We start from the raw sequence: 25,501 nt of genomic DNA on the forward strand, positions 1-25,501 counted from the left end.
TTTATTTACTTTTGCCTTTCATTCATGTTATTTCTAGATATGAATTTTCTTATTCGTCCATAGTTCAATCAATAATAAAAAAATATTTATTGTAAATTTTATTATAGCAAATGAACGTGACGCCAAGAGTTTGTAAATTACATGCAATTTTTCGTCGTGGTATAGTGAACTATCTATCTCGACCTTATTTAAACCTGAACATTTTTTATAGTCGTTATATGCATCAATGCATTAATTATAGTCGTTTGATGAAAATATGGAAATAAGATAAAATTCTTTTTTAAGGGGGGGTGACTCGATTTTTCTAAAAGTTCTTTTGGATGTGGAAAATGTGTTCAAATGCATGAATTATAGTCTTTTGGTAAAATAATGGAACTAACATTAAATTCATTTTCAGGGGGGGTGGAATCCCTATTTCTATAAAAGTTCTTTTTGTTGTGGAAAATGTGTTCAAATGCATGAATTATAGTCTTTTGGTGAAAGTATGGAAATATTATAAAATTCATTTTCAGGGGGGTGGACTCGATTATTTTGTCAAAGTTCTTTTTGATGTGGAAAATGTGTTCAAATACATGAATTATAGTCTTTTGGTGAAATTATGGAAATATTATAAAATTCATTTTCAGGTGGAAGGGGTGGAATCCTCATTTTTCTAAAAGTTGTTTTTTAAGTGGAAAATGTGTTGGAATGCATTAATTATAGTGTTTTCGTGAAAGGTCAATTTCATTTTGGCTTGGTCAAAGTCAGTTTTTGTATCGTCACATTAATATACATAATTTTCGTCGATAATATGAAAAAACATTTTTAACTAAGCGCTTCCGACATCACTACGCACGGTCTCATTATAATATTGAAATCCTCATTACCCAAAGCTGACCACGACACACTTTACGAGAACGGAATCGTAACCTTCAATGCAACAAGCCCCTAGCCAGCAAATACTTACTAGAGAAAGCATGGTTTTTACGTATGTAAAAAATTGACGCTCAATATTGCAAAAACATATTGAAAGGAAAGCCGAATAATAAATTATTATGGGAAAACTGAAAATGTTACCGATACATAGGTATTTTTGAAAATCATTGTCCGTTGCCTGGCCGTTATTTTGAGCCCTGTTCTTTTTGCTTAGTTAACTCAATTTTTAACAAGGTATTGTTATCTTAATGCAGTTAAGAGGTAAGGTATGATTGTCACACATTTCTTATTAATTTGCACTCAGGCGAATGAGATGTTACTCGTTGGAAAAGAAACTGACTGCGGTCGAAGCTTGTAACTACGGTTTGGTAACAGAAGTTATTCCTCAAGCCGAAATTGAAAAAGAAATTAACAACAGAATGAAATACATGGCTGCGTTGCCGCCGAAGGTAGCACAAATCTGGACTTTACCGTTATTGCTTCGTTTCATTTAACCATACAATGCTTCTCTCCATTGCAGTCGCTCTCATTGTCCAAGAAATTATGTTGCTCAGTTGAGCTGGAGAAACTTCACGATGTGAATAATAAAGAATGCGAAGTGCTTGCTCAAAATGGCTCTCGGAGGAATGCGCGCAAGCAGTGATGACTTTTACAACGCAAATCAAAAATGTAGTTGAAACATTAAGTTGATTCTTGTTTATGAAATGTTCGATGCATTTTCTTTCTGTGTATGTTATTCAGTTTGATAAAAACCATTTCCACCAAAGTGTTAAGCGTACAAAAGCATCTGCGCAAACATCTACTTGATGTCACGTGACAACATGTTAATTAATGACACTTATTTTTAAACAACTGCATCAATTTTCAACAAATGCGCAAGAAAATAAGGTTATCGCGACTAAGAAGTCCGTTACGCCAGCAGTAAACACTGAAGTCTCAATGACTTGAACGATACAGAACGAGTGTTCGAAATTTTCCAGCAAAGTTTTTGCTATGTTTTGGAACTTGATTCAAAACGCAATTTTTTCCTCAAAGTAAAGATTTTAAAAATCGTGGTTAAATGAACGAATATGTTTTGTTATTCAACTCAAGTTACGAATGATTTACACCAACAACGCTACAAATTCCGCTGCGTAAAGGTTACAAACGGATCATTGGGGGACACAATATCCTATATGTACAACAAATATTTGCACGCGCTATAAGTCCGATCGCAAGTATACCTGGATGGTAAGCCATTCCTGTAAGCTCGTCCACCATCTTCTTACGATGCCATGTTGCTGATGTACTTTTGAAACAAATCGCGTTCCTCGTGATTTTTATCCTCAAGTTCTTGTATATTACCGTTGACCATCAACGTCTGTTTCTCGAAGGCACTACAATATTAAATATGCTGCTTTACTATTTGCTGACATGGGATTTTTCAAAGTTCGAAACTGTAAATGTTTTCATCATCTTCGACGTGAACGTCCATGAATAACAATAGAAATCTATTGCATTTTCAAAGGTCCCGTGTCCTCTCTCTAGTTGCTAAGCTCCGCCCACCCCTTCCTCTCCTTTCCAATAGTGCCCAATCTCTCCCTCGTAAAATAGACACACAAACCTGTCTAGAAACTAGTGAAGATCTCGCCAAAAGTGAATTGAGCTCCTCCTCGAAATGTTTGAAAGATAAAATTTCTGCGACAATTCCGCGTTCCTTTGCCATGTCGCAGTCGAGTTTCGTGTTGCATAGAATAACAGACATTGCCTGATTTAAAGGAAATTCACCGTAAGACAAAATGAATTTTTTAAAGCATCTCGGTTCTTTATAAAACAACAATTATGTTTCACGATACACTTTTTAAGGCGGGGTAGGGATAGGGAGTAAAGCATTTTGGGAACTTAGATAAAGCTATTCGTAGTTTTAATTACTTTTCAATCTCACAGTTAATTTTAACACCTCAGAACATAACACATCCTCTCAGGTTCAAGAAAAGAAAACATTTTAATGTTTATATAAAGTGATCAATAGGCGTGGATACAACTCAAATACATAACATGGCAAAATATGACCTAGTGCCCAGGCCTCCGTTTAATATAAACAAGTCACGTGTACCTGTGAATGACCAAATAAATTAGGTACAGTTAGAGAGCAACATCCAACTGGAGGATGACCCAACTCCACAAACTTCGTTTGAAAAGTTGCCTTTAAAAAACACGACGAATATGTCAACTGAAATAAAAATTACGTAATGTTGTACTGAGGAGTCACTAGGAGTCACTAAGGAGTCACTAAGATCAGTTCTTACCAAACTGGAAACATTGGTCTATAAACAAGAAGAAGCGTTATGAATACGTTCCGCTTTCGCGCATGTATATTTACTTTTCATAATTGGAAAGGTCGTCGTTTAATTAGATTCGTGCTCAGTTACAATTGGTTTTTCTATGAAATTAGATTGTCCCCGCTATATAATTTGAATTAGAATTTTAGCAAATTGTGAAGTTGTTTCAAAGTAGTTTGCCACCTACTTCGAACTGCTGAGCACAAAGTAATTTTGCTAACTCGCAATGACTGTTCATGCGTCTATTTCTATAATACTATAGTTCATGCGACTTAAACGATCTCATGACACCGTTGAAATAAATGAAATGGTAATCGAGTTCCATCGGTTCTAATCGCTAATAAAGCGCTCGCAAGAAAAATGTTTCGTTTGATCATAGTGTGTGTGTCATCGTGGGGGTAACTTCATATGCTGAAAAGACAGTTAAATTTTCCATGCACCTAACTCCCAAAGACTATAGCTAATGTGTCTATTTCACAAAGACTTTAGTTCATGCACCTAAAGGCTATAAAATCTATATATATGTATATTGTTCGTGCATCTTAACAATATAGTTCATGTACCTAACTCCCAAAGACTATAGTTCACAAACTTAACTTTCAAAGAATATCTTTCACACACCCAACTTCAAAGACTAAACTCCCAAAATTCTTCTTCATGCACCTAAACTCGGAACGACTATAGTTCATACACCTAACTCCCAAAGACTATATTTCACGCACGTAACTCGCAAAGACTATAAGATCATGCGTCTATTTCCCAAAGAGTTTAGTTCATGCAACTAACACCAAAGAAAATAGTTAATGTATCTAATTACCAAAGACTATAGTTCATGCACCTTACTCCGAAGGACTATAGTTCATGAAAGAGCTCCCAAAGACTATAGTTCATGCACCTAACATCCAAAGACTATAGTTAAAGCACTTAAATTCCAAAACTTATATTTCACGCACCTAAATCTCAAAGATTGTTCATGCGTTTATTTCCCACTTATTGAACTCACTTGATTGGTGAATTGTATTTTCCCATGTTTTCAAAACTTTCTTAAAGGTCGTACATTCCAATTCTTGTTCTTAATTCCAGGATCACATACATATGAACTATTGACCAGACAAAATCATGATATCTAATTACAATGTGACATCACTCTTCACATCCATACCATTAGACATAGCCAAACAACACAACTAGACAAATAAAATCCTAGACTTACTCAACCTTTGCCTCTCCACTGAATTCTTCTTCTAAAACTCATACTATAGACAACTTTCAGCGAATCAATGGGGTCACCACTATACACCTTCCTCGCAAAAGCTGTCGTGCAAAACCTCGAAACACAATCAGTCACCAACAGCACAGATGAAACAGACAGACTATGGAATAGATATAAAGACGATATCTTTGCCATAGTCAAGAAAGCCAAAACTGGACAAATGCTACACACCATAAAAATACTACAAAGAAGATAACCTTCACTAAAGACAAAAAACACAACAAGACTAAACAAACAAGTATACGGCATAAATACCCTTACAGACCAAATACTTGATTTCAACCGTAATCATTCCACACAACACAAAATAAGCAACATTCGAACACTTTTCAACAGAATTAACACTCACTGCAGCACAGAAGAAGCCAAAAAACAGAACGCAACTACTTGTTCTCATTTATAAAAACTAGTTACCCTATAGAAACTTTATAGACGAAACTATAAGCAAAATCAGTCAGAACTTTACTACTAACGGACACCTCCCGAAAGCAGACACTGCTATTAGGTCCCTGCCAATACTCTTACTATTAACTTATTTACAACCTCTCATAAGCAGACACCAAAACAATCTTCAAACAATTCTGTAGTGTTTATGGTGTTTCGAAAGTTCACTTTAGGGGTGGTCATGGGAGAAAAATTTACATGAGTTTAATATTTACTGAGGAAATTACCATACACCAGCTATGGTCAAATGGCAATTTTGCACAAATTAACAAATATTCGTGGCAGAGATTGAATTTTTATATTTTCGTTGTTTCAAGAAATTTACATTGTTTTTGCTGGCATACGATAGAACATATTTCGCATACCTTCCTCCTAAACCCACTTTCCGTCATATTTTGCCGTTTAGTGTGCATTTCATAGCCGAATCTTATAACTTAGATATTTCATACAGGGACAATCCTTCACCATTGATAAGTGTCGTCGCTTTTGTGCTCGATAAATCCCGCTTCGAAAAAATATAGATATGACGATATATTTTCGGATATTTTGGGGGTTTTTTTGTAGTGTTGTTCGCAATGATTCATAAATAGATCAAATTGAACCTTAGCCGACAATTACCCCGCACGTGTGATTGGGTCAAGATTGTCTGTCTAATACATTGTATACAGAACCATTTAAAAACCGCTATAAAGCTATTAAAACCAACAAAACACAATTAAAAACTATGTATAATAACTATATATATCGTAACAACGAATATTTTCATATTTTTCGATATTTTCGGTACATCGATATATCGATATACCGAAAAACCAATATCGATAAACCGATATTTAAAACCCCGATATTTATCGATAATTCGATATGTCGCAACAGCCTACCTCGCAAGAGCCTTTATCGTCGTAAACATGCTTGGACTCATTCATGTTTTCAGTGGTTGACGAGTCCTCATCCAAAACTCTCGAGCGTATGCTAGGTGCTTCAACTACGTTCAATTTCATCAAGCTATCTTCAACCTGGCGTCGTTGTTTCTCTTCTGCCATGCTTGATTTTGTTTCAATGTTGGAAGTTTCATTTTCAAGCAGTTCTTCTACCTCGATCTACGAATTATAATATCTGTCATAAATATTAAAGCAGTTTGTTTATGTAGAAAATATGCAGACACAAAGTTATGAAGAGAAAAAAACATCTTTAACATTGTCACGGATATTACGAGGGGCATAACAAAGTGTTGATGAGTTTGACTAATTCTACGTTTATAAGAAACTTTTAAACAATTCTAACCCTAACCTTAACACTTACACTAACCATAATCTAACCCTGACCTAATCCATACCCTAACCATTGAACCAATGTATGAACTGTAGTCAATTGTAGTCACATTATAAAGCCTACTTCCTATTGTTTTTGGAGTTCAATGTGCATTCTAATCTTTCGTTTCAAATCCGCATTTTATTCTTGTAATCTTGTAGCCCATATTCTTGCAAGCATTTCTCAAATGGATATTCACAAATGGAGACTCGACAAGATATGCTAATTGCTAATTTTTTCACCAAACAAAAATTTGTCACAGTCTGTTACGGGTCTTGCAGCTGACATATGAAATGTTTGTAAGTGTGGCAGGAAAATTACATTTATATAGCTACTCTTTGTTTTGCTATGTTAAGCATCACACAATAACAAGAAAACGAATGAGGAATTGGTCACATTTACCACTAAAACAGTAAAATTCTAGAGCTCCAGTACGAATAGCAAATGACTGTCAAAACGAGGGACGATCTTGGCCCACTGCGATAATATTTTACCAAATGAAGGGAATTCCACAAAACATGTCCATTTGGACATATTATACAAGTGCACATGTGTCAACTAACCCTGGTTTAACCAAGGTTTGCGTTAAATACGACGCTTTATATTTTTCATCGCTGTAGTATGAACTACTTTGTTGATAAATATATAGTAATTCTGCGAGTAAAATATCTTTACCTTCCTCTGCACAACAAAGTTTTTCTTGTATCAACGCACACAGCCTCCTACTAGCTCAAGAAACAAGCCAAAATATGAAAGAGAAGCGATCTCGTTTGAGTGAAAACTTGATGGTAAAAGTTGAAAAGTTGCTGATGGTTATCGCCATAAATTACCAATGGAAGAATTTACCACCACGATAAAATCAATATTACCACCACTGATAAAGTATTAGTGACCAATGCCGCCAGTTTGCCAGTGACCAGTGGCATGTACGCGTACCTATTTTTCTATAATTGCGACGCATCATGGGATTTACATTCAAATTTATTTTTGTGAGTAAATTCATTTTATCTTTACCATAAAAATGTTGTTTTACTTCAAAAATCTTCGCTTGTCAGACTTCGTGAGCTGACTAAATCTCGCAAGCGTTCGATCACGGCCATGACCGATTTTTCACCGAGTACTTTGTTGTCACGTGTTCTGACGTTGACCGTGTCTGAGACCGTCTCTTTTTCACCAACAACTGTTTAAAAAACAACATAAAACCATTTAACCAATCGCATTTAGTAATAAAATGAACATCTATTTTGCTTTTAAAATAGACAACACTTAAAAGACAATGAACACAAAACAAACAAACAAAAACACAAACAATCCAACAACAGCAAACGATAATACCTTACATTTTACAACTCGCACATCAACTGACTACCAAGAACAACGAGTACTGACAAGTGAGCATCACAATGCACAACATTACAAACAGCACTGACTATAGACAACGACTTACGTTAGAAAGTAGGTTAACAAACTCAAAACAAAATCATTGAACAGAATACAAATATCAGCACCTTATAAACGGCTTACAAGCGAACAATTAATAAGTATACCACACAAACTAAAACATCCACATATTTTCCTCTCTGTCATGACGTCTAGAGAACAAATACGGCGAACCTGACTAATGTTGTGGAAACGTCAGTAAACTCTGAACACCAACAGTGGTTCCAAACCATTTTAATTTCTATTTATTTGTACAGTAAATAAAAATAATTTAAAAGACTTATTCATACCAAGAATGAAGTTGTACTGTGAAAGTTGTGCATTGCGAACTTTCTTATTTAGTGTTGATCCGTGATCCAAGTCTGTATCAACACGATAACCAGCTGCATGGAACTTCTTTTGAATCTAAACATGACCAAAATGTCAATAAAAAAAGGACAAAAATTCCAATTCATAAAATAGCAACAATTTGTCCATAGCTGAGTTTGCATTAGCCTGTGCAAGTTCGATCTAAGGCTTACCAAATTAAATTTACCGGTTCGGCATAATCATCATATTTACTACTGACAGGAATTACTACAACTTGATGGGGAGAAAGCCATAAAATCCTAGAAAATAACAGAAAATGCAGTGCGTCAAAATTTTGAAATAAAGTAAAGTAGAGTAAAATGATAAAAATTTCCAAACAATTAAGAAACTTTGTATCATTTTAATTTAACATTTTAAGGACATTTCATTTGCTTTAAGCTCTGGCATGAGCCAAGAAAACACTCACCATTTTCCACCAAAGCTTTCAGCAAGAATAGCAATCATTTTTCAACTGAACCTACAATAGCTCGATGAATAATAACAGGATGTAATTTTATATCTCCTTCACCACTGTCAATAGAGTAATAGAATATTGATAAATTACTAAATTGTTACAATTTGTAAAGATCTACAATTTCATGGAAACTTAAACTGTGCCGTAATCCTCTGACTATAATACACAGGCTTACATATGTTTGTGAGCCATTATCAATGATATTTACATGGGGGGGATGGATGCACAGGGATACATGCATGGACTATTAACTATTATATTGCAATTATCTGTTAACATTGCAATATTAAATGTAACTATATACTTATATGGTGGGTTTGTTTTGGCGAGTTTGAATGCAGGTGGGACTTTCAGTGTTCAGCAATGTAGCAGGCTGCATATAAGTATATAGTATATATAAGCATATAAATATATAACAATAGGTTTCTATAGAAACAAATAATCATGTCACTGTTGGTTAAATAAATTAAGTATCAAGACCGTAGTGAGGTTATTCAACGAAAAGCTTACTGGCAAAACTTACCTAGCGTGAGGTTGAATCTCTCAGGAAGTTGGAAATCCAGTTCAATTGTTGCACATTGATGAGACCATCTCATAGCATCAAAAATTTTATATTAATCTATAAATTGTGATAGCAATGAAATTATAAATTCACAATGGTATACATCTGTAAACATAGAAAGCTTCATCCCCATCCCCAGGATTTATCTGCCGTTTTGACCAAAATTATTCAAAGCTTCCATCAGTTTCTAATGAAGCATAAAACAAACTCATTTAGTTAAACAATTAAAAATATTATCAATCATTAAACATTTTCGATATTTATGACAAGACAGCTAAAAAACATTGTAAAGACTGCATTTATGTTCGCTGTGAACAAATTTCCTCCCTTTTGGGAGGTAAACAAACCAATCTGTATGTCAAATCAACAAATGAAAACATTCTATATTTTATTTCATTCTTGAATAACTGTCGATATCTTTGATATCCATAAAGAGGAATTGCACACGATGAAACAAATGTAACTTGATTAAATAGTTCAATGGTTTCAACCATTGAGTTGTAATGTTTGAAATGTTCAAGGTTAGAAGCCATCTTGATTTCAGCAAGCGGAGACTGAAACATGTTAATATTTTAGTTGCAATATTAACAAATACTAAATAAAATCAATTACAAGAAAACAAAACAATGATGAACCAAAATTGTTAAAGAACATATTTTAAGTAAAAGCGACTCATGCAAGGTAACTCAAATGTTCAACTTATGATGGTGAAAATATAAAAACATGGAGATAAAATAAAGCATGACAATCAATAGATCTTCACTTAGGTAATAATAGCTGCAGATCCAAATTTATAAACAGTGTGTGAAGCACTGACTAAAACATTTTGGCAATCAAATGCACTTGAAAGCCCTGGCAGGTTAGCTAAAGTCCCTCGGTGCTACAAGTCTTGTGACTTTTACTACAAAATCTCCCTCGGCTTTCAAGTACATTTAATCACTAAGTTACCTCACTACCGTGCATCGTTTTACTTATAAAAATATTGCACACGCTAGCTAAAATGTAGATCCCATTAACTACATACATGTATGGTCTTATATGAGCCAGTTTTAAATACTCAAAGAATATTTAGGCAATCAGAGAGTAAAATGTTTTACCTTACTCTGAACAAAACAGTTTTTCTTGTGAGTCTTTTTATCGCAGGGATACGTCGGTATAAAATTCTTATCACCAAAATGTTTCAAATTCCAAATTGGTGAAGTGTTGACTGTGTAGTAAGCTGGTCGATACAACTCATACGCAACGCATCGATTTGCTGTTTAAAATCATGATAGAACTCATGCAGATAGATTGGTTTCACATAGCCAGAATAACAACCAATAACTGTTAGCTTCCAGAGCAATTCAGTGAATTCACCACAAATGTCAGTCTGCTACGTGAAGATAGTTCTCTTGCATATGCCTCAAGTCTTTTTTTACGCTTCCGAATTGCATCCTTGAACGCCTTATTTTATACAGTTCAGCCAACATTTACCTATTCTTGCCATAAAATGATTAAGTGTGCTCCAAGTTGACTGAAAATAAAATTGTTCAGCATACGCCATTTTGAAAGCATGTCTATAATTATCCACTATCATCCATTGTAACCACTATCAACATCCTAATGTCATTGGTCAAAAATAGTCACATTTTTATTTACTTTTGCCTTTCATTCATGTCATTTCTAGATATGAATTTTCTTATTCGTCCATAGTTCAATCAATAATAAAAATATTTATTGTAAATTTTATTATAGCAAATGAACGTGACGCCAAGAGTTTGTAAATTACATGCAATTTTTCGTCGTGGTATAGTGAACTATCTATCTCGACCTTATTTAAACCCAGTGAACTCTACAACAACTGGAAGGCTAAATTGGACGCCATCTTTGAAGCCTGCATGAGCGCCGCCATTGAAGGTACGGAGGCGAAATTGCCGAATTTTTTGCAAAAAACAGTGGTCTTCAAGCCAGCTTAATGTCTAAAAATCTTAAACAATGTTTGGAGATTGTTTTTTATCATTTATTGTACGAACATTTTTACTTGCTAAAACTTACATATTACTTGAAGTCGTTTGAGAAGTTCCTTTCTCTTAAATTTATTCTTAAGTTTATCATACATTACATTACAAATGTAAATTTTTTTTTGGGTCTAAGGACATGAGAGTAGAAAACATTGAGGTGTAAAATAATCTCTAAACATGAAAGAAGATGCCGCTACTATACTGGGGAAATGCCAGTAAATTTGATGATCAATTTTCACATGTTTTATACTTGTTGCGAGGTATGTCATTTTGTACGTTTTATGTAAATTTTCGTGAATTAAAAATACTGTGAAAAGTCCCAAATGGATTGCCAGCTGATGAAAAATCATTTTACACCTTAATGATTTCTTCCTCTAAATTGTTTTCATCAGTTACCATGTTGGGGCAAAATTCCATACAGTGAAAAGAATTTCTGCTAATTTTATGCTTTGCTGAGCTTCGACACTCTCATGTACTCTCCCAACATGGCTTATATGACGTCAAAAGAAAACACACTATAGCTACGGTTGAATGAAAACAGCCCCAAACATCATTAAATATTTGTTAAAATTGCGTATATATTATTACGAAACAGCGATTTTGTGCACGTTATGATGACAAATTTCCATATTGCATTGAAAAGCGTATTTCGAAAACATTTATCAAACGCTGACACTTGCTGGCATGGTGACCATGTTTAATTTAAATACATATGCATATTTTAAGCTGACAGTCGTTTCAAAACTACCGATGGATGTTATTTATTCATCACGGCATAAATGCTTTTCAAACAACATTATTATTCTAAAATCATTACTTAATAGAAATTTGTACAACATTATTCCAAAATAGGTGGCAGGAGCCTACTTTGAAATACTTTACCACAAAATTCGTTTTCTAAGTCAGAGAGCGAGGGAACTCTCTGACTTAGTAAGAATACGCCGAATTCAACAGAGTATATATGCTCTCTCAAAATCCAAGATTTCTTAAAAATCTAAAAGATAGCCAAAGAACAAATTAGTGACACAAGAAAAACAAACACATAAACCTGAAAAAAGACTGAAGTCACTAAGCTACAAGTCAGTGAAACAAATAAAAAAATTTTTATACCTCATCTTGCTTTTCATCTTGTTCTCCATCAGCATGCTTCCCGTCTCTCCGTCAGCATCCTCTTCGTCGCTCCATCAGCATCCTCTTCGTCGCTCCATCAGCATCCTCTTCGTCGCTCCATCAGCATCCTCTTCGTTGCTTCATACGCATCCACCTCGTAACGCCATCAGCATCCTCCTCGTAGCACCATCAGCATCCTCCTCGTAGCACCATCAGCATCCTCCTCGTAGCACCATCAGCATCCTCCTCGTAGCGCCATCAGCATCCTCCTCGTAGCACCATCAGCATCCTCCTCGTAGGACCATCAGCATCCTCCTCGCAGGACCATCAGCATCCTCCTCGTAGCGCCATCAGCATCCTCCTCGTAGGACCATCAGCATCCTCTTCGTAGCACCATCAGCATCCTCCTCGTAGCTCCGTCAGCATCTTCCTCGTCTCTCCGTCAGCATCCTCTTCTTTTCATCAGCCTCCTCCTCATCTAAACGAAAAATCTGAAAACAAGTTAAGATTAGGACAGGAAAAAATAATAACGTACTCCTCTATCTTCTTCTTGATCTTCATCTCTTGTACCTAAAAAGACTGAAGAAGAAGTTATTTGTTTGATGGAAACAAACAATTGTAAGCACCACCACTGCCAGAGTTCGCGTTCTTTCACTGTCCGTACGCTCGACATGTCTATAAAATGCAACAACAATATCATGGCAAGTGATTATGGAGATCGTGCTTTCGCATTGTAATAGTTTTATCATGCTAAAACATTGATATCCATGACTGTACATGATTGAACATGTATGTTAAGTGAACAACTCTTTGAAGATTATAACACTCGCGGAAAGCTTATCGTTTGAACCTTGCATTGTGCTGTAACACCCCTCAATGTTACAACACATGCAGTGTTCTGTAACATTGTCAAACGATTTATTACATGCGATATAATTCAAAAATACCTAGATAAAAACAAGATAATTAACGAATGTCTCATGCAATATATTCTCTACTCAAATCTTGTCGATTTCATCCAAAAGGTTGTTTGATTATTACGGTAAGGCACTAAGGTTTATAAAAGACTATCGAGTTTAAAGATTTTGCAACATTCTGCCCGCATGTTGCAATATCAAATGACTTACCTCAATTATATATTAATATACAAATATTCTATGATATATAATCGAGATAATTCACTTGAATTCCTCGTCTCTTCATCTGCATCCTCCTCGTCTCTTCATCTGCATCCTTCTTGTCTCTTCATCTGCATCCTCCTCGTCTTTCCATCTGCATCCTTCTTGTCTCTTCATCTGCATCCTCCTCGTCTCTTCATCTGCATCCTCCTCGTCTTTCCATCTGCATCCTCCTTGTCTCTCCATCTGCATCCTCCTTGTATCTTCATCTGCATCCTCCTCATCTTAACGAAACATCTAAAAATCAAGTTAAGATTATGACAGGAAAAAAATAACATACTTCTCTATCTTCTTCTTGATCATCGTCTCTAGTGCCTAAAAATAGACTGAAGAAGAAGTTATTTGTTTGATGGAAGCAAACAATTGTAAGCACATACCACTGTTAGGGTTCGTGTTTTTCATTGTCCGTTAGCCCGACATGTCCACATAAATGCAACAAAAATTGTTGAATGAAAATCATAGCAAGTGATTATGGAGATCGTGCTTTCACATTGTTATAGTTCTATCATGCTAAAACATCGATATCCATGACTGTACATGATTGAACATGTATGTTAAGTGAACAACTCTTTGAAGATTATAACACTCGCGGAAAGCTTATCGTTTGAACCTTGCATTGTGCTGTAACACCCCTCAATGTTACAACACATGCAGTGTTCTGTAACATTGTCAAACGATTTATTACATGCGATATAATTCAAAAATACCTAGATAAAAACAAGATAATTAACGAATGTCTCATGCAATATATTCTCTACTCAAATCTTGTCGATTTCATCCAAAAGGTTGTTTGATTATTACGGTAAGGCACTAAGGTTTATAAAAGACTATCGAGTTTAAAGATTTTGCAACATTCTGCCCGCATGTTGCAATATCAAATGACTTACCTCAATTATATATTAATATACAAATATTCTATGATATATAATCGAGATAATTCACTTGAATTCCTCGTCACTTCATCTGCATCCTCCTCGTCTCTTCATCTGCATCCTCGTCGTCTCTTCATCGGTATCCTCTCCTCTTCATCTGCATCCTCTCTCCATCTGCATCCTCTCTCCATCTGCATCCTTCTCGTCTCTTCATCTGCATACTTCTCTCTCATACCTCCTCTCTTCATCTGCATCCTTCTCCTCCCTTCATCGGCATCTTCGTCTCTTCATCTGCATCCTCCTCGTTTCTGCATTAGCATCCTCCTCATCTAAACGAAGTACCTAAAAATCAAGTTACGATTATGACAGGAAAAAAGTAACATACTTCTCTATATCCTTCTTGATCCTCCTTGTCCGTTCTTGATCCTCCTTGTCCATTCATTTTCATCCTCCTCGTCCCTTCATCTGCATCCTCCTTTTCTCTTTATCTGCATCCTCGTCTCTTCATCTGCATCCTCCTTTTCTCTTCATCTGCATCCTCGTCTCTTCATCTGCATCCTTCTTGTCTCTCCGTCAGCATCCTCCTCTACTTTTCATCAGCCTCCTCCTCATCTAAACGAAAAATCTAAAAACAAGTTAAGATAAGGACAGGAAAAATAATAACGTACTCCTCTATCTTCTTCCTGATCTTCATCTCTTGTACCTAAAAAGACTGAAGAAGGAGTTATTTGTTTAATGGAAAAAACAATTGTTTAGCACATACCACTGCCAGAGTTCGCGTTCTTTCACTGTCCGTACGCTCGACACTGTACATGACTGAACATGTATGTTAAGTGAACAACTCTTTGAAGATTATAAGACTCGCGGAAAGCTTATCGTTTGAACCGTGCATTGTGCTGTAACACCCCTCAATGTTATAACACATGCAGTGTTCTGTAACATTGTCAAACGATTTATTACATGCGATATAATTCAAAAATACCTAGATAAAAACAAGATAATTAACGAATGTCTCATGCAATATATTCTCTGCTCGATTTCATTGAAAAGGTTGTTTAATTATTACGGTAAGGTACGAAGGTTTATAAAACATCATCGCATTTGAAGATTCAGCAACATTTTGCCCCATGTTGCAATATCTTGTATACTCTATAATATATATTTGAGGTAATTCATTTGAACGTTTCTCAAGTGAATTACCCACTTTATCTCACCTACTATAACATCACTTGATGCTACAGTAGTTCCTCTCAGGAGCAGGGACGGATTAACCAAAGGAAGCTGTCTAGAAGCCTCCACAAACAAGGGCCTTCACATTATTCAAAGGAAGAATAAACATAGTTGCTTTAAAGACGAAGGAAAAGCATTTAGTTTATTTGTTGGATCAATTTCAGCTGATGAAGAACAGACCACGTATGACAACGAATCACAGTAAACTCAGCCATTTTGCTCTGATGAGCATTGAGGACAATATTCTAACAGAAATAAACTTGGAAGAGCTTATCAAAGACTGCCAGAATAAAATCGCAATAACTACTTTATCTCAAGTAGCAGCATTCACTCGTCGTATGCAACCGCTTTACACGCTATATTCGAAGTTTATACTTTTATCAAATGCTTTACGAAATTTGAAAGTAAATTTTACTGTTGAAAAATGAGCAGCACATTGCGTTTAGAGTAAGGGAAAGGGGATCTTTACTACGTATTTTTGCTGCTCAGAGCCTCCACACATCTTAATCCGGCCCTGCTCGGGAGACATAAAATATTATATCCTTTTGTCACAAAGACAAAAGGATTGAACTTGCTATTTCTAACAATGGCCAGTTGTTAGAAATAGGCAAAATGCAAAATCATCACACTTATGTGAATGATAACGATGAATGCAAAAATGAAAATATTTTCTGGACATGTATTGAAGAGGTCCAATAATTGATGTCAAGAATAGTGGGAAACTTTTGGCAGTTTCGTTCGTGTTCTCACTTCAATATGTAACTGAAACTTGACGGCATTTTTGTGCTCCAAGATCGAAACATAGAAATACTAAGAAACCAAAGAAATCGATCATTCCTTCGAACAAATAGGACTCATAACGATGCTTTGAATATGCTGTAACGAGAATTCACATCACAATTGGGTTATACATTTTAATTCATCGATCTCAAACTTACATCTTTATGTCATCGACGATTTTTCTGTATTTAACCTGCCGCTTTCAAACATGGCTAAAATATCTCAACCGTGTCATGTCTTCAGTTGCTCGTCCTTTCCAACAAGTAGTCGCATTTCTTGAAGGCTGTCTTCGACTTTCAACAGACTTTCACCTTTCCCAGACGAACAGCTCGGTCAAATAGGGTTATCGAAGTGAAAGACCCTACTTTTTCTTCTGATAACTTTCATATATCACATGAATTAATTATTAATTCATTCGTCAATTTTGTTCAAACCATGATAAAAAGGGATTAAATTCATTGATTGCATGAAAATATATGCAGGGCAAAGACAAAAGGAATTAAGCCTGGTTATAAGTTAACTAACGACATTGGTTAGTAAAAGAAAGCAAAGCCTTTTCCCCAGAGGTTTGGAGAAAACAAAAGAATATTTCTTTTGTTTCCTCAATGAAGAGTTTGCGAAATCAATGATTGTAAGGTTATGACGGCAGACAGAGCATGTCGTGTTGTGGTAAATTTTATCTAGTATGAACAAAAAATTATCTCACCCAAAACCGCAATTCAATGCACCATAGCTAGGAGAGTTATCATTTTCTCCCACCTGACCACCTTTATTCAACTTGTTACGTCAACAAATAAATTAGAAGGCATATCAAAAGCTTGTAATTTATTCACGTGGGAATCACCCACATGTTATAGAAAAGCTTTTGTCGTGCTCAATACTTATTATGAACATTGGAGCCCTGCTTATTGCAATAATATGACTTGCCATTGTAAAATGTAATGTAATAATTTAACGAGAGAATTTTATTGACAGAACTAAATGGTAGCAAGTGATTCATTTTAGCAATCCTAATAGGATGGGACAAAGGGAAAGAATGAGAGGTAAGTTCGTTTTCAAATAATTATCTTTAGCGATGTAACGATAGCAGGACTTTCAAATGCGGTAAATGTTTTGTGGGAAAAGCGCGATTGTTTCTTTTCCGTGGTTGTAATCCTTAAAATTACATTATTAACAGTAAAACTGAACAAATTGAAAGTTATCTTTTCCTCTTATATTCCTTGTTCAACGAGTTCATTTCCTTGATCAAACCATGATGAAAATTTATCCAATCACATTTACATTAAAGTTTTTTAAACTTCAAGATTTCCCCACATTCATTTAGCTTAAATCCCGCATGATAAACGAATGATATCTCTAATCAAAGATGATCACGCAGTCTCCGATTTTTTAGGAATGAAAATAGGTTTTACGTTAATTGGTTTATGTTTGGCGTAAGGTGAAGCCGGTGATCCAACAATTAACACGTGATTACCCTTTAACCATAATCTCCACATGCTTTTATGAAATCCTCGAGCATCTAAGTCCCAGATTCGTAAACATCTCGCTATATTATTCCATGTTGTCCAGTCGTTAGCATGTTTCATTTCAATATAAAATATATATGTTTTATCAGATGTTTCTGGAACAAAGTCTTTCTCGTTCTTGCAAGGATTTTTACTGTGATCCAACGGCTCTGCCAACCTGTAAAAAACAGTAGATAGACATCTCTAACAATCAAATGACATAAATATACGCACTATGATGATAATTAGATCACTGAATCACTAAGTAGAAATCTCCTTCATTGTCCTGTGAAAAGAAAAATATTGTTGTCAATATTTTATAAAATCCTGCAAGACATACCCTACAAGCCGTTCAATCTCCTCATAATTTTCTTTTTTCAACAATCCAACATTAAACTTAACTTTGAGATATGATCCACTACAATTAACAATCGTCTCACCTGATCAAATTCAGCTAATTCATATCTCATTAATTCAAAAACTGCATAAAACATTCATTAAACTTAACGTTAGGTTCAGTATTCAACGTATGTTTTTTGAAATAGGATTCTTGAAAAAACACATTCATATTCAGGCCTTTGGCGCCAAAATGCTAGGTTCTTGAGATATCCGGAATGATACATTCACGTCCCTTTTTGTTGCTGTCCATCCTCATCCACATATCCCAATCCCAAAATGGATCAGGGGTTGGCCATTTTGGCTCAAGTTCTTCTTTATAAAGTCGTCGTTTGAGCAACCTGTTAATGCAAAGAGAAATAATAGATAGAATGAAGTTTATACTATCTATACATTTATAGTGCTGCGTGATGTCATTGTGGCGTGATGTCATTGCAGCGTGAGGTCATATTAGCGTGATGTCATTGCAGCGTGATGTGCTTGTAGTGTGATTTCATTGTAGCATGACGTCACTGTTGCGTGATGTCATAGCGTAAACAAAATCATTTGTAGTAATAAAAATTCTCACCAGCCTAAACCAGGCATTGTTTCTACACGATATAACATTGCAGGATCATTACATGTGTGATCATAACCCTAAAAATAGAAATACTTGTTTTTGCAATTAAATCATTAATCACATAAATTAGTTTTTCAATGGATGTACCATTTCTAAGGTAAATTTCCTAAATTTCACTTCGTGATGTGCAAGGAAGGAAGCTCGATAAAGACAAACATAATGTAACCAAAGAAAACTACAATAAGATAACAGATTCTTGTTAGGAGATTTCCATTTTCCATTATAATGTGAAAAATATTTGAGATTTATTTAATTTACATTCTGCACTCTCGTCAGAGATAAACTGGACTCGACAAAAAAAAACAAAAAGAATCAGAGACGTTCAAAACCACGTTAATAAAGTTGAAAACGAATTAAAATTTTGTTGTGTAGCAAACACAAGCCAACAATAGAGTAAAAGACTAAAAGATGAAAAGAATGTTGTTAGCTTTTGTTTATAACAAACCTGATCATTCCACGCCGATATACAGTACAGACTTTCATCTGTATCCATTAAAGGCAAAATTGATTAAAATAACTAAATATGTCCACAGATACGTCTAAATCTTCTTCCAAAATAATCATATACTGAGCATTGGGATAAGCATTAAACGTCTCTGTCAATGTTCGCTTGTAATGCTGGGAGGAAGAGAAAATACATTTAAAAGTAATAAAAGGAACGAAAAATTTTGATTACATCGTGTAAACACTCTCAAAGAAAAAGCCTTACCAACCTGTGATATTCTAGCGTTCTTACTGCTAATAGGAATATGCTGTACGACTTTTACATCATATAGCCTTGCCACAGCAGCTGGTTCTTCAAAGAATCCATCAATAAATACAGTAAATAACTCCTTCTTTGCTCCATGAGCTGACAACATTGACCGTAAGCCACGATAAAGATAATGTGGCCTGTTACTAGCAATCACAGCAACAGGAATGTCTTGAACTTTTCTAACTTCAACGGTGTTGTTTTAATTTCAATTGGAGCAGGATTATTACCTACAACATTTAAGAACATATTCTGTCAGTTCTTCATATCGTTCTAACATTAGCTGCAATAACAGTGATATCCTTATTTCTACAATTTTTTCCATGGAGTATTCTCAGAATATTTTCTCGAAGTTTTAATGCACAATGTGAATGGCAAAATTACTGAACACATCGCTGTACGTTCAATTAAATAAGAAATCTAATCCTACATGGATGTAACGAAAAGATACTTACAACTGCATACACTTCCATAGCCTTCAAACTTATCACAAAACATTCTTCTTCGCTTTAATTCTTCACTGTCATCCCAAGCACAATGAGATTGTTCAAAAGAAAGCCAACATTGTTTTGAGTTTTATCAGCAGAAATTTACATCCAAAATCGTAAGTAAAGTACAAGTGAAGTGTATGCATGAATGTAATATATCAAAGTCAATTTATGCGAGTATGTGATGCGATTTATGTCAATATGGCATATGGTAAGCAGATTGATGCTTCTAAAATTGTTGTTGACGAAGGACTTTTAGCTATAATTTCTTTAGTGCTTGGGGAATCGTGGCCGTTATATGGCAGCAAAATCCTACATTCCTGCAAATATATTTCAATGGACAAAAAATCTGTAGCCATAAGGCGCCATACTATTATTTACTTTATCATAAGCAAATGTTTGGGGCTTTTCAGTTTATGATCATTGATCATTCAATCATTGGACAGTTATACTACATATTGTTTAAGATTTGAGAAAACTAACATTGATTACATGAGAAGCTGTTTACTATAACCTGTGATTTTGAGTCTTCTGATCCATGAAGCTTTTATTTTGACAATTTGACTGGAATGGTATTAAACCTGAGTATTTCACATACATGAAATGTTGTCCCATGTCACATATTGTCCCTTTTCAAACTGAACACCTCATGTAGAGATGTAAAGGTGTGTTAATCTATGGCTCATACCATAAAATCCAAAGTTTGCCATAAAATCCAAAGGGCTATTGATGTATGAAAAGCATTTTTTATAGAGTAAAAATGTCTTCCTATGTATGCAGATAAACCTTGAAATTTGGCAAAACAGCAAAGTATTTTCATGATCACTATGTAATTTTTCTGATGATCATTATAATTTCTAAACTAAATTATTTCAGATCAAACGAGCTTTGATCATATCAAAAGATATTTATCATAACCAGTAAGCATGACACATGAACCAAATATAACATTCATGTAATTATATAATTAAAGACATGTTGGTTACATTCTGTTTGTATTTGCAAATACAATGCTACTAGTGATTGCTATATAGCACACCTTGCATATACTTACAGAAGATAATAGTCTAGTGAAATGCCTAATAAACATTTATGACATTAAGCTGTCCTTAACTGCAAATTTTTACTCTGATAATTTTTGCTTAATCTTTGGCAGAAAAATTTTGAGTTTTTTCTCAAAAAGTGAATTTGCTGACACTGATGTGGAGATGGGTAAAGGGTTACAATAAACTTGCATGGTTTGAAGTCTGAGCTTTTCTATATCTATGAACTGTCACTTGTAGTACCAAATTTCTAACTTAACTCGTTACATAGAGGTTTGAATGGGGGTCTCTAGGGGGGTTTATGCCTGACAACTTGGTAGAAATTTTTAAAGACTGTAAAATGTTTAAAGACGTTTTATGACTGATGTTTGAAAAATCCTAGATCCGCCACTGTCCAAACGCAGTTTAAAAGAGATTTGACTGGTCTCCAATCCATGTGGGCTTGGTAGCTGAACAGGTTGAGCGGCGGACTAGTATCCTGAAGGTGCGAGTTCAAAGTTCGTCCAAGTCACATGTTTTTCATGTGCATATTAAAACCGTGTTAGGATTAATATATTATATGTATTCTCTGATGATGGCTTTGGAATAAAGGCGAAACACGGTGCCATCCAGTAAACTACTTTTGTGGCGAGAATCTCTCGTCCATACTTACGATTTTGGATGTAAATTTCTGCTGATAAAACTCAAAACAATGTTGGCTTTCTTTTGAACAATCTCATTGTGCTTGGGATGACAGTGAAGAATTAAAGCGAAGAAGAATGTTTTGTGATAAGTTTGAAGGCTATGGAAGTGTATGCAGTTGTAAGTATCTTTCGTTACATCCATGTAGGATTAGATTTCTTATTTAATTGAACGTACAGCGATGTGTTCAGTAATTTTGCCATTCACATTGTGCATTAAAACTTCGAGAAAATATTCTGAGAATACTCCATGGAAAAATTGTAGAAATAAGGATATCACTGTTATTGCAGCTAATGTTAGAACGATATGAAGAACTGACAGAATATGTTCTTAAATGTTGTAGGTAATAATCCTGCTCCAATTGAAATTAAAACAACACCGTTGAAGTTAGAAAAGTTCAAGACATTCCTGTTGCTGTGATTGCTAGTAACAGGCCACATTATCTTTATCGTGGCTTACGGTCAATGTTGTCAGCTCATGGAGCAAAGAAGGAGTTATTTACTGTATTTATTGATGGATTCTTTGAAGAACCAGCTGCTGTGGCAAGGCTATATGATGTAAAGTCGTACAGCATATTCCTATTAGCAGTAAGAACGCTAGAATATCACAGGTTGGTAAGGCTTTTTCTTTGAGAGTGTTTACACGATGTAATCAAAATTTTTTCGTTCCTTTTATTACTTTTTAAATGTATTTTCTCTTCCTCCCAGCATTACAAGCGAACATTGACAGAGACGTTTAATGCTTATCCCAATGCTCAGTATATGATTATTTTGGAAGAAGATTTAGACGTATCTGTGGACATATTTAGTTATTTTAATCAATTTTTGCCTTTAATGGATACAGATGAAAGTCTGTACTGTATATCGGCGTGGAATGATCAGGTTTGTTATAAACAAAAGCTAACAACATTCTTTTCATCTTTTTAGTCTTTTACTCTATTGTTGGCTTGTGTTTGCTACACAACAAAATTTTAATTCGTTTTCAACTTTATTAACGTGGTTTTGAACGTCTCTGATTCTTTTTGTTTTTTTTTGTCGAGTCCAGTTTATCTCTGACGAGAGTGCAGAATGTAAATTAAATAAATCTCAAATATTTTTCACATTATAATGGAAAATGGAAATCTCCTAACAAGAATCTGTTATCTTATTGTAGTTTTCTTTGGTTACATTATGTTTGTCTTTATCGAGCTTCCTTCCTTGCACATCACGAAGTGAAATTTAGGAAATTTACCTTAGAAATGGTACATCCATTGAAAAACTAATTTATGTGATTAATGATTTAATTGCAAAACAAGTATTTCTATTTTTAGGGTTATGATCACACATGTAATGATCCTGCAATGTTATATCGTGTAGAAACAATGCCTGGTTTAGGCTGGTGAGAATTTTATTACTACAAATGATTTTGTTTACGCTATGACATCACGCAACAGTGACGTCATGCTACAATGACATCACACTACAAGCACATCACGCTGCAATGACATCACGCTACAATGACCTCACGCTGCAATGACATCACGCCACAATGACATCACGCAGCACTATAAATGTATAGATAGTATAAACTTCATTCTATCTATTATTTCTCTTTGCATTAACAGGTTGCTCAAACGACGACTTTATAAAGAAGAACTTGAGCCAAAATGGCCAACCCCTGATCTCTTTTGGGATTGGGATATGTGGATGAGGATGGACAGCAACAAAAAGGGACGTGAATGTATCATTCCGGATATCTCAAGAACCTAGCATTTTGGCGCCAAAGGCCTGAATATGAATGTATTTTTTCAAGAATCCTATTTCAAAAAACATACGTTGAATACTGAACCTAACGTTAAGTTTAATGAATGTTTTATGCAGTGCGGTGTTTTGAAATTAAATGAGATATGATCTTCGCACTTAGCTGGACAATTTAAGCAATCGTCTCAGGACCTGAAAAAATCAGGTGAGTCACCTTTGTTCCAGAAACATCTGATAAATCATATATATTTTATATTGAAATGAAACATGCTAACGACTGGACAACATGGAATAATATAGCGAGATGTTTACGAATCTTGGACTTAGATGCTCGAGGATTTCATAAAAGCATGTGGAGATTATGGTTAAAGGGTAATCACGTGTTAATTGTTGGATCACCGGCTTCACCTTACGCCAAACATAAACCAATTAACGTAAAACCAATTTTCATTCCTAAAAAATCGGAGACTGCGTGATCATCTTTGATTAGAGATATCATTCGTTTATCATGCGGGATTTAAGCTAAATGAATGTGGGGAAATCTTGAAGTTTAAAAAACTTTAATGTAAATGTGATTAGATAAATTTTCATCATGGTTTGATCAAGGAAATGAACTCGTTGAACAAGGAATATAAGAGGAAAAAGATAACTTTCAATTTGTTCAGTTTTACTGTTAATAATGTAATTTTAAGGATTACAACCACGGAAAAGAAACAATCGCGCTTTTCCCACAAAACATTTACCGCATTTGAAAGTCCTGCTATCGTTACATCGCTAAAGATAATTATTTGAAAACGAACTTACCTCTCATTCTTTCCCTTTGTCCCATCCTATTAGGATTGCTAAAATGAATCACTTGCTACCATTTAGTTCTGTCAATAAAATTCTCTCGTTAAATTATTACATTACATTTTACAATGGCAAGTCATATTATTGCAATAAGCAGGGCTCCAATGTTCATAATAAGTATTGAGCACGACAAAAGCTTTTCTATAACATGTGGGTGATTCCCACGTGAATAAATTACAAGCTTTTGATATGCCTTCTAATTTATTTGTTGACGTAACAAGTTGAATAAAGGTGGTCAGGTGGGAGAAAAATGATAACTCTCCTAGCTATGGTGCATTGAATTGCGGTTTTGGGTGAGATAATTTTTTGTTCATACTAGATAAAATTTACCACAACACGACATGCTCTGTCTGCCGTCATAACCTTACAATCATTGATTTCGCAAACTCTTCATTGAGGAAACAAAAGAAATATTCTTTTGTTTTCTCCAAACCTCTGGGGAAAAGGCTTTGCTTTCTTTTACTAACCAATGTCGTTAGTTAACTTATAACCAGGCTTAATTCCTTTTGTCTTTGCCCTGCATATATTTTCATGCAATCAATGAATTTAATCCCTTTTTATCATGGTTTGAACAAAATTGACGAATGAATTAATAATTAATTCATGTGATATATGAAAGTTATCAGAAGAAAAGTAGGGTCTTTCACTTCGATAACCCTATTTGACCGAGCTGTTCGTCTGGGAAAGGTGAAAGTCTGTTGAAAGTCGAAGACAGCCTTCAAGAAATGCGACTACTTGTTGGAAAGGACGAGCAACTGAAGACATGACACGGTTGAGATATTTTAGCCATGTTTGAAAGCGGCAGGTTAAATACAGAAAAATCGTCGATGACATAAAGATGTAAGTTTGAGATCGATGAATTAAAATGTATAACCCAATTGTGATGTGAATTCTCGTTACAGCATATTCAAAGCATCGTTATGAGTCCTATTTGTTCGAAGGAATGATCGATTTCTTTGGTTTCTTAGTATTTCTATGTTTCGATCTTGGAGCACAAAATGCCGTCAAGTTTCAGTTACATATTGAAGTGAGAACACGAACGAAACTGCCAAAAGTTTCCCACTATTCTTGACATCAATTATTGGACCTCTTCAATACATGTCCAGAAAATATTTTCATTTTTGCATTCATCGTTATCATTCACATAAGTGTGATGATTTTGCATTTTGCC

At 34.9% G+C, this 25,501-nt stretch overlaps 1 protein-coding gene, 5 long non-coding RNA genes and 2 pseudogenes across 8 annotated transcripts in view; 3 read left to right on the forward strand and 5 right to left on the reverse strand.

Annotated features, from left to right (window-relative positions):
* LOC124459386 overlaps window positions 1-12,414 on the forward strand; it is a 53,936-nt gene extending 41,522 nt beyond the window's left edge. Inside the window, exon 3 of the long non-coding RNA XR_006953606.1 lies at window positions 12,232-12,414. This is a non-coding gene — a long non-coding RNA (uncharacterized LOC124459386). The remainder of the gene's footprint in view (window positions 1-12,231) is intronic.
* LOC124459387 lies at window positions 84-11,745 on the reverse strand. The gene is made up of 2 exons (XR_006953607.1): window positions 10,911-11,745; window positions 84-194 (listed from the first exon to the last, which is right to left on the reverse strand). It is a non-coding gene; the product is annotated as an uncharacterized LOC124459387 (long non-coding RNA).
* Window positions 1,126-1,636, forward strand: LOC124459373. Its single transcript, XR_006953586.1, has 2 exons — window positions 1,126-1,364; window positions 1,436-1,636. It is a non-coding gene; the product is annotated as an uncharacterized LOC124459373 (long non-coding RNA).
* On the reverse strand, window positions 1,972-7,052 carry LOC124459371 (enoyl-CoA delta isomerase 2-like). Of its 2 annotated transcripts, none has more exons than XM_047008843.1 (5): window positions 6,940-7,052; window positions 5,835-6,053; window positions 3,011-3,100; window positions 2,519-2,662; window positions 1,972-2,291 (listed from the first exon to the last, which is right to left on the reverse strand). In XM_047008843.1, the coding sequence occupies exons 2-5, from the start codon at window positions 5,994-5,996 to the stop codon at window positions 2,256-2,258; spliced, it is 432 nt and encodes a 143-aa protein (XP_046864799.1). In that variant the 5' UTR covers window positions 5,997-6,053; window positions 6,940-7,052; the 3' UTR covers window positions 1,972-2,255. The 2 variants fall into 2 exon arrangements, with proteins under 2 accessions (XP_046864799.1, XP_046864798.1); XM_047008842.1 differs by having other exon boundaries at window positions 3,011-3,127.
* On the reverse strand, window positions 7,061-9,131 carry LOC124459376. 2 transcript variants are annotated; one of them, XR_006953590.1, is made up of 5 exons: window positions 9,051-9,131; window positions 8,226-8,312; window positions 7,995-8,109; window positions 7,279-7,444; window positions 7,061-7,208 (listed from the first exon to the last, which is right to left on the reverse strand). It is a non-coding gene; the product is annotated as an uncharacterized LOC124459376 (long non-coding RNA). The 2 variants fall into 2 exon arrangements; XR_006953591.1 differs by lacking the exon at window positions 9,051-9,131 and adding an exon at window positions 8,480-8,521.
* Window positions 12,415-12,578: 164 nt separating the features above from the next.
* On the reverse strand, window positions 12,579-15,335 carry LOC124459375. The gene is made up of 4 exons (XR_006953588.1): window positions 15,013-15,335; window positions 14,635-14,952; window positions 12,829-12,874; window positions 12,579-12,769 (listed from the first exon to the last, which is right to left on the reverse strand). It is a non-coding gene; the product is annotated as an uncharacterized LOC124459375 (long non-coding RNA).
* Window positions 15,336-17,203: 1,868 nt separating this feature from the next.
* LOC124459365 lies at window positions 17,204-21,497 on the reverse strand (annotated as a pseudogene).
* LOC124459366 lies at window positions 21,496-24,384 on the forward strand (annotated as a pseudogene).
* Window positions 24,385-25,501: the final 1,117 nt, after the last annotated feature.

Source organism: Xenia sp. Carnegie-2017, unplaced genomic scaffold, assembly GCF_021976095.1.
Source record: "Xenia sp. Carnegie-2017 unplaced genomic scaffold, XeniaSp_v1 HiC_scaffold_9, whole genome shotgun sequence".
NCBI lineage: Eukaryota > Metazoa > Cnidaria > Anthozoa > Malacalcyonacea > Xeniidae > Xenia > Xenia sp. Carnegie-2017.